At 42.2% G+C, this 12,669-nt stretch overlaps 1 protein-coding gene across 1 annotated transcript; it reads left to right on the top strand.

Annotated features, from left to right (window-relative positions):
- LOC128440018 (B-cell receptor CD22) lies at nucleotides 1–4,581 on the top strand. Its single transcript, XM_053422587.1, has 9 exons — nucleotides 1–120; nucleotides 193–423; nucleotides 552–818; nucleotides 1,527–1,787; nucleotides 2,592–2,852; nucleotides 3,004–3,088; nucleotides 3,207–3,264; nucleotides 3,691–3,779; nucleotides 4,058–4,581. Exons 1-8 carry the CDS (start codon nucleotides 54–56, stop codon nucleotides 3,769–3,771), a joined length of 1,311 nt encoding a protein of 436 aa, XP_053278562.1. The 5' UTR covers nucleotides 1–53; the 3' UTR covers nucleotides 3,772–3,779; nucleotides 4,058–4,581.
- Nucleotides 4,582–12,669: the final 8,088 nt, after the last annotated feature.

Genomic DNA, 12,669 nt, shown 5'->3' with positions numbered 1-12,669 from the left:
GCACTCTGAGAATCTCTAACCTGACAGAGAGCGACTCAGCTGTGTACAAGTTCATGTTCACAACAAACCAACCTCGATGGAGTTTTGGTGGTTCAGCTGGAGTCACTCTGTCTGTCACAGGTAACATTTTCATTAGAGTCAGTTTGAAATGTTAGTGTGTATGTTGAAATAAAATCATATGTTTGTTCACAGACCCTCAGCTCCAGGTACATGTGAGGAGATCAACAGCCAATCCATCTTCTACCTGGACAGAGCTGACCTGTCACAGCAGCTGTCAGCTCCCTGATCATCTTTCCTACGTTTGGTACAATAACAATAAACCTGTTGGACGAAAAAAATACTTTCACCTCCGACACTTAAATTCTGAAGACAGCTTTCACTGTGCTATAGAAGGACAGGAGCGTTTCCCTTCTCCTACATTGTGTGAGTTTACTCCTCCTCATGAAGCTTCAATAATGTGGAAAAAATTTAAATTGAAACTTTTAACAAATAATACAGAGAGTGTTTTGATTGTATTCTCATCCTGTTTGTTAATATAAACTATCCTTCAGATGCTCCAAAGGTTCCCTCTGTGTCAGTGAGTCCCTCTGGTGAGATCATGGAGGGCAGCTCAGTGACTCTGACCTGCAGCAGTGATGCTAACCCAGCAGCTCACTACACCTGGTACAAGAGAAGTGGAGACAAACAAGTTCAACGTCTCAGTGAAGAGACACAATTTGTCCTCAGCTCCATCCGGTCGTCAGACTCTGGAGAGTATTACTGCACAGCTGAGAATGAGCTGGAAAGGAGTTCAGCAAACATCTTTATTACTGTGACATGTGAGTGAAACACAGGTTATTAAGTGAGGATATATTGAATCTGTCCCATTCTTTGTACTTTACATTTTAAATTTACAGATATGGGTCGTTTGATTTCTGCCCTATAAATATTCAGTCAGACCATCAGCAGCACAATGAGGAATCCACCCAGTGCCTGTTAAAACATCCATAAAGCTTTCACCATCCTCGGTAAACTTGAAAGATATTTCCTTCACTGTGCACATTCACGTGATGAGCAAACATCTCTCAGCAGACAGACAGTGGTGAAAACAAAACCCTGCTCCTGTGCACACATAACACATACACCTCCCAGCAGGGGGAGCAGTGGCTCATTGACATTTAAGAGACACGCCCACAAACAGGCCCTCTGAACAGGGCTCATCACACGTTTTATTTGGGAGAAACTCTGTCTAATCGTGAAAAAGAGTCCTAATATGTCATGTTTAAGTCCAAGTTACAAACTGGACTATGATTTGGTATCTGTGGACATTCAGGGGAGTCTGGAAACAGTAGTGCAACAGGAAATCATTCAAAAAAACCTCTCACTTAACAAGTAGAATTTACCTGTGTCAGTTTAACAACTTTGCTGTTGTAGGTGAGTGCCTCCAGTCACCTGAGCAACTTTGACTAAACACATCATATCATATATGTCCCCAAATGTTAAACACAATGTCTGTCATCTGTTATCATCACTCTGTTTCCACACAGACGCTCCAAAGCCTCCCTCTGTGTCAGTGAGTCCCTCTGGTGAGATCATAGAGGGCAGCTCGGTGACTCTGACCTGCAGCAGTGATGCTAACCCAGCAGCTCACTACACCTGGTACAAGGAGAACCGAGCTCTGCTTCAAGGACCAGAGGGCGTTTATCGTCTCTCCTCCATCAGCTCTGGGGACAGCGGGGTCTACTCCTGCAAGTCTGAGAATCAGTACGGACGGATCACCTCCATGTCTCTACACTTAGACGTCCAGTGTGAGTAGAGAACATCCTCATGTCCATGAAACCCAGCATCTTACAGAAGGTTCTTGGATCCTCCCCCTGATCTGGATTAACAACAAACTTTACTGAGTTCTTCCCTGACCCGTACCCCATCCAACTTTCAAGTTTCATACTAATCGACTCAGTAGTTTTTGTGTAATCTTGCTTAAATCAACAACCAACAAACAAACAGACTGGGGTGAAAACATCTGTTGTTGAATAGCTACACTATATGATGTCATTTTCTAAACTCATAGTGACGACATTCACATCATATGACCAAAGATTATTTGTCAATGTATACAAGCTTTAGGTCGTCTCTATAGTCCTATAAGAGGCAGGAATACAGCAGATAGGCAGTTTTAAGGACTCATGATGTAAATCTCTAACTTCTTTGTGACATTACTTATAAGTCATCTATCATTATACGATGGTGAATAATGTTCTGATCAGTATATGATTTAATCTCTCTGCTATTTGTGGAAATATCTTGGAAAATGTGTCTTTTGGGTCAAATCTTTGCTCATCTTGACATCTGACCTTTGACCGATCAGCTGCAAAGTTAATATTCACTATAATATTTTAGTTTGGTTAATGAGTTGACTTATCTTGCACATTCACACACACAAACTGAAAACAAAATCCTCAGTACCTGCTTCTGTCTGTGCTGGTGCCCCGGGTTAATAATGATCATCTATATTTAAGAAGCACTTATCAAAACCAGAGATTGAAAAGTTCTTCACTTTGGTTAATGAATATTTCTGAGTTGATTTCATGATCTTGCATGTTTTACACCAGACGCTCCAAAGCCTCCCTCTGTGTTAGTGAGTTCCTCTGGTGAGATCATGGAGGGCAGCTTGGTGACTCTGACCTGCAGCAGTGATGCTAACCCAGCAGCTCACTACACCTGGTACAAGGAGGACGAGGACTCACCAACAGCATCAGGACAAATCTTCACCATCACTAATATCACAGCTGAACATGGTGGAAAGTATCAGTGTGAGGCCCAGAACACACATGGACGTAGTAAGGCCACCTTACACCTGACTGTTGGAGCAGGTGATTTTAGCTCTCTGACTTTTACAGCCTTCAGCCCCCCCCCCCCCCCCCTCCTCCTTTTCATTACACCAGAACCTTAAACCATCAATACTCAGGATTTCCAGATGTATCAGTCTAACCAAACTGCTAATGTCTCCTGTCTGCTGTTTAGAGAAGTCAGTGATAATCATGAATACCATCAGGAGCACTCTGGTGGTCGTGCTGGTTCCAGTGCTTGTCTGGATTCTGTGGACGAGGTAAAACTTTACAAATCCATCAGTTCACCCTCTGCTCTTCTTCAAATGTCTTCAAACACTAGTTTCAGTGTTATGATGTTCATTTTGTCAAATGTTGTTTTTGTTGTTGTCGATCCAGGATGAAGAAAACTCTGAGCTTGAAATCAGAAGTGAATGAAGCTGTGGAGATGATAGAGGTGAGAGACAGTGAGGCCAAAAGAATGACTCCATATCACTGCTTTCATCTCACAATGTTAGAGAAAGAGATTAAACATTTCTTGGATCAGCTACTTTGTCTGAATCTGCCCCAAAATATAAAAGGTTCCACCCCCTCTCCTCCAAATATGGTTACTTCTGGTTTCAAAAAACAAAGATGGCGCTGGACAACATGTCAAAAATAGAGGATTCAAAATGGCAGCTCACAAACCAATGGGTGACGTCAAAGTGCGTTGACACGTGGAAATCAGTTTATCACTTTTTGTGTAATCCTGCTGATGAACAAACAAACCAATGGACAGGGGGCGCAACTATGTTCAAACTATTTTGAATGAACTGTGATTATTTGCAGGTTTCATGAATAAAGTCCAGTGAGGCTTCATATTTTTTCATCTCTCCCCCATCAGTTAGACAACTGTCCTGAGTATGATGACGTCACTGCTGCAGCACAGACAGAAGACACAGAGGAGCAGGAAGACCTGGTGTGAAGCCTTAGGTCAGAGCCACTGTGACAAACACAACCAAGATGGACGACTTCAGAGAACATCCGTACAAGCGATTTTTACAGAAACCATAGTGTGTAGTTATGAAATACAGGAAATCTGTCCAAGCAGCAAAATATCTGAGTGCAAGCGCAGGGTTTTGAGTAAAAACACCATGAAATCTGAACGTTTAAGTCCAGCTCTCAAACTAAAAGACCACACTTTTGAACAAAGAGGTAAACACTGTACATTTCCTTTCTACTCATGGTTTCCTGTTTTCTTCTTTCCTCAGGTGCACTGTGATTGGTTGATGGAAGTATTTAGGAGGAAACAGGAAGTATCTGTCTCTCCATCCCTGGTTGCAGCAGCAGCAGTTTGCATGACCTTTAGAGCAAGAGTATTGTTGTGTTGTGTCTTTTCTTTTTCTTTTCTGATGGGTCCAGTCGTCCAGTTTTCACAGCTTTATTTCTGTGAGCTTTAGTTCTGATGTTGGTTTAGGTTGAAGGAAGATCCTCAGATCCTACGACCCTTTGTGGGTTGGTGTGTTGGGTTTTCCTTCTTTTGTCCATTCTGCCGGCCTGTTGTTGAAGTTGTTGTCTTTTCTGCAATAAATTGATTTTTTTTATGCTGTTACCCTTTGAACTATGTTGGACGTCTTGGGGATGAAATTTTGAGGCTGTGGTAACACCATGTGACTCATGTTGTGTCTTATATGTGATATTAATGTGGTTATTACATGGATAATGAATTATTATGTATCGTGATTTATTGATTCTTTCTTAAATAAATGTTTTGGTCTTTTGTTTTCACTCCTTATCAATTTGTTTGTTTATTTGTTATTGTTTTTTAATTGATGGAGGCTGTCATGTGCACACAGACACAAAAGGGGGCGTCAGGGAAATGGTGAAGCAGATGGACCAAGGATGCAGAGTTTTAACAAAAAGTGTAATTTTAATGAAAGACAGAATTCACCAAAGACTGTTACATGGGTTGACACTAATTGATTGCACTATACTCAAAAAGGTAAAAACTAAAGAAACAAAAACACACAGGGGGCTTACACAGGGGATGTAGAGGTGCAGAGGCCCAGGAGACACAGGATTCAGAGACACAGGAGGTCAGGACGGGAACACAACGGTTTAGACAAACTTAGACAACGATCAGACTACTCTCTGTAGCCTCCCTCCCTCCACGTCTCCTGCACAGAGCTGAGCACTGGAGCTGTGGACATTTCTTCGTTCTTAGAAACATCACGACTCAGACTCTGAATAATTCTAACAGCGCTGCTCCAGGACAGACACTCGTTAAAGATCCGGTCTGTGTCAGAGTCTCTGTCGGAGTCTGCTTCCTCCTCACTCCTCCTCTGACCTGCGCTCACTTTACACTTTAACATTAAACACCAGCACTGATCACAAGTTATCAGGACACCTCCAGGACTGACGTTTACTTTGTGTTGGTTTGATTCACTTTGGAGTTCATGAGACACACGTTTAAACCTGCGACACAACACGACACGTGACGTGACACAGTCAGGACATCAGGGATAAAGTGAGAGAACCATCCTGAGTCATGATCCGACATCATCGATTAATAACTAAATACATGTGATATCAGTTTGTGTGAAGAGGTATAAAGACCAACACACTCACACACACACACACAAACACACACACACACTCCTGCAGAAAAACTGAATTTACATAATTTTGGCAGATTTGTCCAATTTAAAAACGGTAAGTAAAGTTAACTCTCAAAGTTAAACCAACTCGTCTGATTTGACTGAATAGTTGTGTTTACTCTGGCTTCATCCATATAACTGAGTTTTTAAACAAAACGATCTTTCTCCACGTTCTGCTTGTGCTTTAATGTAGAATCAGACTAATCAGAACAATCAGCTCCAGAGTTCATGTGAATTTCACAGTCGGGAACTAATTCTTCTGATTATTCCGACTCGACGTTACAGTTTTTCTCCATTGCTTTGGCTCATTTCACGAAACAGAAATGACATTCTCAGAGCTCTAAGTGCAATTGGCAAAATAGTCCATATGGTTCAGCACAACTACATACATCACCTTCAAAAGGTCATATCTCACCCAAAACAGTTAACTCAAGTTTCCAAACCAAATCATTTTCTCTTATAAATAGTCAGTGCCCCCAAAATGAAAATTTCCTTCTTGATTGCTGTGGCACATCTCTCAGAAAAAAAGCAGGACATTCTCAAAGCTTTAAATACATTTGCCAAAATAACATAGATGGTTCAGCAAAGCTCCATAGCACACCTGCAAAAGGTCATATGTCTCCCAAAACAGCAAACTCATCAGTCAAAACTAAATCCTTTTCTCATACAAATAGTCAGTGCCCCCAAAAAAGTCCCTTTGGCATTGTTTAAACACTACAGGTCAAAACGTTTAGATGTTTTGTCAGTATGGCAGTGGACCATAGAAATATCCCTCATGTGCACATTTCAATCTCGGCTCAGTCCTTTGACACTGAATGATTACAGTAGATGTTTTCCTTCCAGAATATTATGTGTATCAAACAGAAAAAAGATTTATTCAAGGTTTCACATAAAATATGTTTATTGAACTGATACTGCCATGGAAATTGTTACAGTAATTGCCATACATCGTGCTTACAGTAACAGAAAATGTGTACAGCACAATATACTGTCAAACAATAAGTACATCAAAACTAAAATTTGGCATAGTGAGATATGACCTTTTGAAGGTGATGTATGTAGTTGTGCTGAACCATATGGGCTATTTGGCCAATTGCACTTAGAGCTCTGAGAATGTCATTTCTGTTTCGTGAAATGAGCCAAAGCAATTGAGAAAAACTGTAAACTTACTGTGTGATTGGTGATCAGATGTGTGAAACTCAACCTTGATTACTAAAGTCTAGTGCTGCTAGAGACTTTGATTATTGATGATGTTCTCCTGCACGTGGCATCTATTGCACTTCTGTCCGTCCTGGGAGAGGGATCCCTCACATGTGGCTCTCTCTGAGGTTTCTACATATTTTTACCCTGTTAAAAGGGTTTTTAGTAGTTTTTCCTTACTCTTGCTGAGGGTTAAGGACAGAGGATGCCACACCCTGTTAAAGCCCTATGAGATGAATTGTAATTTGTGAATATGGGCTATACAAATAAAATTTGATTGATTGATTGATAAAGTTCTAGTTGCACCTGAAAATTAAGCCGATGATCAAAGATATCCATATTACAGTATATCCCTGTAGCACCCCTTGTTGTAAAATTACAACGTTACCTTTAACCATCCTAAAAAACAATCTGGCTTTTTTTTTCTTGTTTTTTTACCACATTTACATAGTCATTGGGTCCTATTGTTCAGTCTCACAATGTTATTGGATCGTACATTTGTTTATAAGTCACGCCTTCTGGCCATGAACTCACACAACCTCTCAAGGTTTCCTTCGAAAAACATCTATTGGTTTCATTGGACTGGATTCATCAGATGCATGTAAGTAAAATGTCTTTTATATTTTTTTTGGTTGTTATTATAATGTCTAGAGCATGTACATATGTAGTTAGTGTGGAATAGATGCATCAAATTTCTTTTAGAGCTTATTATATAATTGTTGCAATTATACAACACTGGGTGAATGTGGTAGTCAAAATAGCTGGCTTGTTGCAGTGGGCTCAAACAGGTTGTGTTCCCTCCACTACACCACTGCCTGAAACAGAGTATTTTCTTTATACATGGATAGTATACATTCTACCCTTGTGTTGTGTTCTGGTCAAATTTGACTGATTTAAAAGTTTTATCTGTAAAAAATGTAGTTAATTTGATCAACCTGACCTAAAATTCCATGACTTTGTCCATGGAACAATTCAGTTCTGGGGACAGGAATGTTCCTGAATGTGGGGTGTGGATGTAAGTGGGGGGATGCATGTTTTCCTTTTAGTATGATAATTAGAGCCATTAAACCATTTACATTTACATTTAGGGAATTTAGCAGACGCTTTTGTCCAAAGCGACTTACCAGGCAGACAGTATTGTCTGCATGGAAAACATTTCTACCCTGAGCACTTGGTCCACCACCCTATCTATTCCTTCAGGTTATGTACTACAATATATAAAACATATATTCATGTTAATTAATTGATATTTTATTTTCAGAATGCCACCAGCAAGGAGAGAGCCGCGATACACGGTGCAGGATGTTATTGACCTGTTCCAAAATGGAGAGAGTGAGGTTGAGATTGAAATCAGTGACACAGATGAGAGTGATGAAGACTCCGATAAAGATGTCTGTAAAGAAGTGGACAAAGAAAACCAACCACCCATGGTCTGTCCAGCTGATAATTACGTGGACATCGAGCCAAAAACAAGGAAACACACCATGCCCCGTGACAGGTATCGCTGGCTGAAAAAAGATTTCATCAGTCCCAACACAGATTTTTCTGGTCTGGATATCACAGCAGGTGACATTTCCCTCCACACACCATTGGAATACTTCCAGAAGTTTGTGTCCGAAGACATGATTGAGGCTCTGACACAAAACACGAATGAGTACAGCTTTCAGGTGCATGGAACATCTGTAAACACCACTGCAAAGGAAATTGAAAAAATGCTTGGCATGTACCTGAAGATGGGCCTGGTACAAATGGCTGGAACCCGTATGTATTGGGAGACAGAGACGCGGTACTCCCCTGTTGCTGATGTGATGCCAACCCTAACCCTAACCCTAACCCTTCCAGAAGGTCAGAACTACAAACTGTATGCAGACAACTACTTCACCTGTGTTCCATTATTAGTGAAGCTCCTTGATCGGGGAATTCATTACGTGGGAACAGCCAGGCAGGTGCGCCTACCCAACTGTAACCTTGAAGACGAGAAGAGCTTGAAGAAAAAGGGGAGAGGAAGCTATGACGTCAGAGTGGAGGGGAATCACAACATCTGTGCTGTCAAATGGTATGACAGCAGGGCCGTCACACTTGTGTCATCCTTTGCTGGACCTGAACCTGTGCAGAAGATTCAACGCTGGGACAAAGCCAACAAAACCTTCAATGAAGTTGAGAGGCCTTACATTGTTGGTGCCTACAACAAGTACATGGGAGGTGTGGATTTGTTGGACTCATTTACAGCCAAATATAAGTTCCCCATCAAATCCCGTCGCTGGTACATGTACATCTTCTGGCACACCATCATCCTCGCTGTGATCAATGCCTGGCTGCTCTACAAGCGGGACTGTAAAGCGCTCAAGGTGTCTAGCAAAGAGACAATGAACAGGAGACAGTTTCAGGCACAGCTAGCATCCTCTCTTATCCTGGTAAACGCAACACTTCAAACTCCAAAGAGAGGACGGCCATCTTCAGGCAAAGGGAGCCCAGCAACACAGTCAGTGACATCAGGAAGCCCTCTGAATGCTCAGAAGAGGCCATCCAAGAGATGTGCAAACCTCCCATTAGATGTACGCAAGGACCTAGTTGGTCATTTCCCAAGGAAGACAGGGAGAGGACGCTGCAGACAGTGCAATAAAGGATAAACCAACACGCAATGCAGAAAGTGTGATGTTCGCCTTTGCTTTTTAGACAACAGGGACTGTTTTTGGGACTTTCACCACCAATGAAAGTCTTCATGACCAATGTCATAAAAAGAAAAAAAGAGGGAAAAAACGCGCTATTTAAGAGTTTTATCTTGTTTAATATTTTTAATAATTTTGATAAATGACTTCATAAAAATATGACTAATGTGTGATTATTATTAATGTTATATACCGTTATGGGGCTAAGTAAGCAATCAACCCTGCAAATGAACCCTTAGTTGTTCTGAATTGTTCACACAACGTGAGTACAAATACAGAAATCCTGCTCCCAACTAAGCCCAATGTTGCAATATTACAACATTTCTCTAAAAACGTAAATAAACTTTATTTTTTTTAAAAATCTTTCATTTCTGCATCAAAGGCCTCATACAACATGACCTGAAAGGTCAAATAATTTTTTTGTTGGTTTTTCTATATTTGGGTCTTACAATATACCATGATGTTTTTCATGGTATTATGTGCCTGAAAGATTTTGACAGTGGAGTGAACTATTGTGCAGGTGATGATGTACACAAGGAAATGATGCCAACATGTTCTGCAGAGAACGAACACTTGACTGAGAAGCGACAGTCAGTTTTGACCAGCAATATATATTCAATTGGTAATTGGGCTAACTGAAGGCAATTGTACCTAACCGTTTGCAAAGGTGTGCTAAATCATTTGAAATTTGTGCAAGCTGTTGGAAATTGTACTTGTCATTCCAAGGATGTGCTAATACAATTGCAATTTGATTAAAGGAATGAGATATTCCAATCTGTTGTGAACAAGTGCCCAGTGGTTTGGAGGTTTGCACGTGTTGTTTTGAGAATGTCATTTCTGTTTCGTGAAATGAGCCAAAGCAATGGAGAAAAACTGTAACGCACAAACAGAGCACAGTGGGAGGCTCCGCCCATCTGACCCAACAGTCGATGGTTCCTGTGTCGCTCTACTGCTCACGTGCACCTGTGCATGAGCTCATGAAGTCCAGTCTACACAAGTGAACAGCTTTACACGCAGAGATGGGCAAAAATACATAAAAATGAATTTTGATACAAAAAACTAAATACCCCTCAAATAGATGTATTAAAATAAAATACAAAATACTGGTGCCAGGAAAATGTAACAAAATACAGTACATGTATTTTGTATTTAAAATATAGGAAATAGTGTTTCTGGATGTTCCGTTTTGTCACAGTTTGGTATATCAGCGTTCAGGTCTGGGCTATATAATGTTCTCAAAGCTCTGGTGAACCCCACAAAAAGAAAGAACAGTCAAAATGTGTCAGTGTAACTATGCAAAGCCATTTAAAGACAACAACTTGATTGATTATGTGTATATATATATTTTTTTTTTTTTATTAATGGGACTTAACAGCCCGTTGTTTTTATCAACAAGAAAATATTCATCACATATGAATAGCATCACACAATAGGCCTATGTATACTATAAAAGCAAAATATAGAATTAAAACCAGTTGTTCACAGGGAGCTAAATAAATTACTGTACTTCAAGTTCTGCACAGAAAAAATAAAAGGTAAATAGTAAATCAATACAAAAGTGAACAGGTAACTTAACAGGTGAGTAGCCTACTTCCTTCTCTTTTACTGTACCTTGGCCAGTGGCATGGTAGGCCACATAGTTCTATATTACAGTGTTAAGTGTCTCATACAAGTTCACACTGACATCTTATGACATAATAATCCTTCCAGTTTGGTTATTGAGACCCAACCACTGAGTAGCCAGTTAGTTGCCTTTAAGAACAACTAACTTTTCAAATCCTTCTGGTGTTAACCGCCTCTTGTGTGGATGGAATATTATTCCTGCAAACGAGAACAGTCTCTCAACCGGAGCTTTAGAGCGGAGGGTGGTGTTAAATCAAACAAGAAGGAGCTTGATGAGTGGGTCCTGATGAAGAGAAAGCAGGTCTTTTCTGGTATCCTCCAGAAAACAAAGGGTCTCTAACTGTGGGGATTGTGGAGTTTGTTGTTGTTGTTCTCCTCCTTCCCTGTAGTGTCCCCTCGGCGCGTGTGGGTGTCAGGGGGCGTGGCCTGATTCCTGGCGACAGCAGACGAGGCACACCGGACCCTAATCATCTCATTCACCTCCTCCATAAATGCCTGGCTCGATCATCACTCCAGCGCCGGATTATTCAGTATCCTCGGTAGATATACGGCGCGACCTTCTCGACTCAGGCACCGTTTTGGGATGTATTCTAAACCTTGTTTTCAACTTCTACACAGACCTCCGTGTGCCTAACCGCTGACGTCGCCTCCTCGCTTCCGCCCTGGACTTCATAGCCAGCCGGCACCCTGCCACTACTGCCAGCTCCTGTAATCATTAATTAAACATTCCTCTTACGTACTCTCTCGTCCGTGTCTGTTGTGGGGCCACGATCTACTAAAACCCTAACAGAATAATCCGGCCACGACATGGACCCCGCAGACGCGGAGAGATTCAGACTGGCGTTTTCCTCCTACGAAGACCGGGTTGGACAACATGAGAAGACGCTACTCGAGACCATGACGGCCATCACCACCCTTACCTCCCAGGTGTCGCTGATCGGCAGTCGGGTGGAGCAGATAGGGTCGCACCTCGCCTCGCAGCCGTCTCCTCCAGCTCCGGGTCCAGCTCCAGCACCGTCATCAGCCGCTGCTTCGGGCTCGTTTCCCACTCAGCCCCGGGAGCCCTTTATCCCCACACCCGCCAGGTTTTCTGGTCAGTCTGGTGCCGGTAGAGAGTTTATTTTTCAGTGCGGACTCGTTTTTGAGCAACAGCCTTCAACATACTCCACAGATAGGTCGCAGATAGCTTTTGTGATGAGTCTGCTTTCAGACAGGACCGCGGCTTGGGCGGTTGCACTCACTCATAGTCATTCTCCGGTTTGCTCTTCATTTACCTCGTTCTCCGACGAGTTTCTCAAAGTTTTTGACCATCCGCTACGCTGCAAGGAGGCCAGTAGCCGGCTCCTGTCTCTTCGCCAGGGAGCTAACTCCGTGGCTAAGCACTCCGTGGACTTCCGTATTTTAGCCATCAAGAGCGGGTGGGACGAGACAGCGTTACAGGGGGTGTTTCTCCGGGGATTACGAGACGACGTGAGAGACGAACTAGCTGCTCGTGATGAGACCACCTCACTGGACGAGCTAATTTCGCTAGCTATCCGCTTGGATTGTCGCCTCCACGAGAGACGCAGAGAGAGATCCGGGGGTGTCAGTCATGCACCTCCCGTGACTCGGACAATGGGTCCCTTTCAACGGGGATTTACGCTCTCTCCACCACCTCCATTCGGCCCGGACAGGATTCCTCCGCGGACCACCTCTTCTTCCTCTTCTTCTTCTCCAGGCACCGAGGAACCCATG

This window comes from Pleuronectes platessa, chromosome 5 (assembly GCF_947347685.1).
Source record: "Pleuronectes platessa chromosome 5, fPlePla1.1, whole genome shotgun sequence".
NCBI lineage: Eukaryota > Metazoa > Chordata > Actinopteri > Pleuronectiformes > Pleuronectidae > Pleuronectes > Pleuronectes platessa.
This window is presented reverse-complemented; position numbering and strand designations above follow the sequence as displayed.

Coding starts and splice junctions, on each gene's coding strand:
- LOC128440018 (XM_053422587.1), top strand. CDS start 54: ATGTTCACAACAAACCAACCTCGATGGAGTTTTGGTGGTTCAGCTGGA. Junction 121..192: donor AGTCACTCTGTCTGTCACAG/GTAACATTTTCA, acceptor GTTTGTTCACAG/ACCCTCAGCTCCAGGTACAT. Junction 3,265..3,690: donor AAGCTGTGGAGATGATAGAG/GTGAGAGACAGT, acceptor CTCCCCCATCAG/TTAGACAACTGTCCTGAGTA.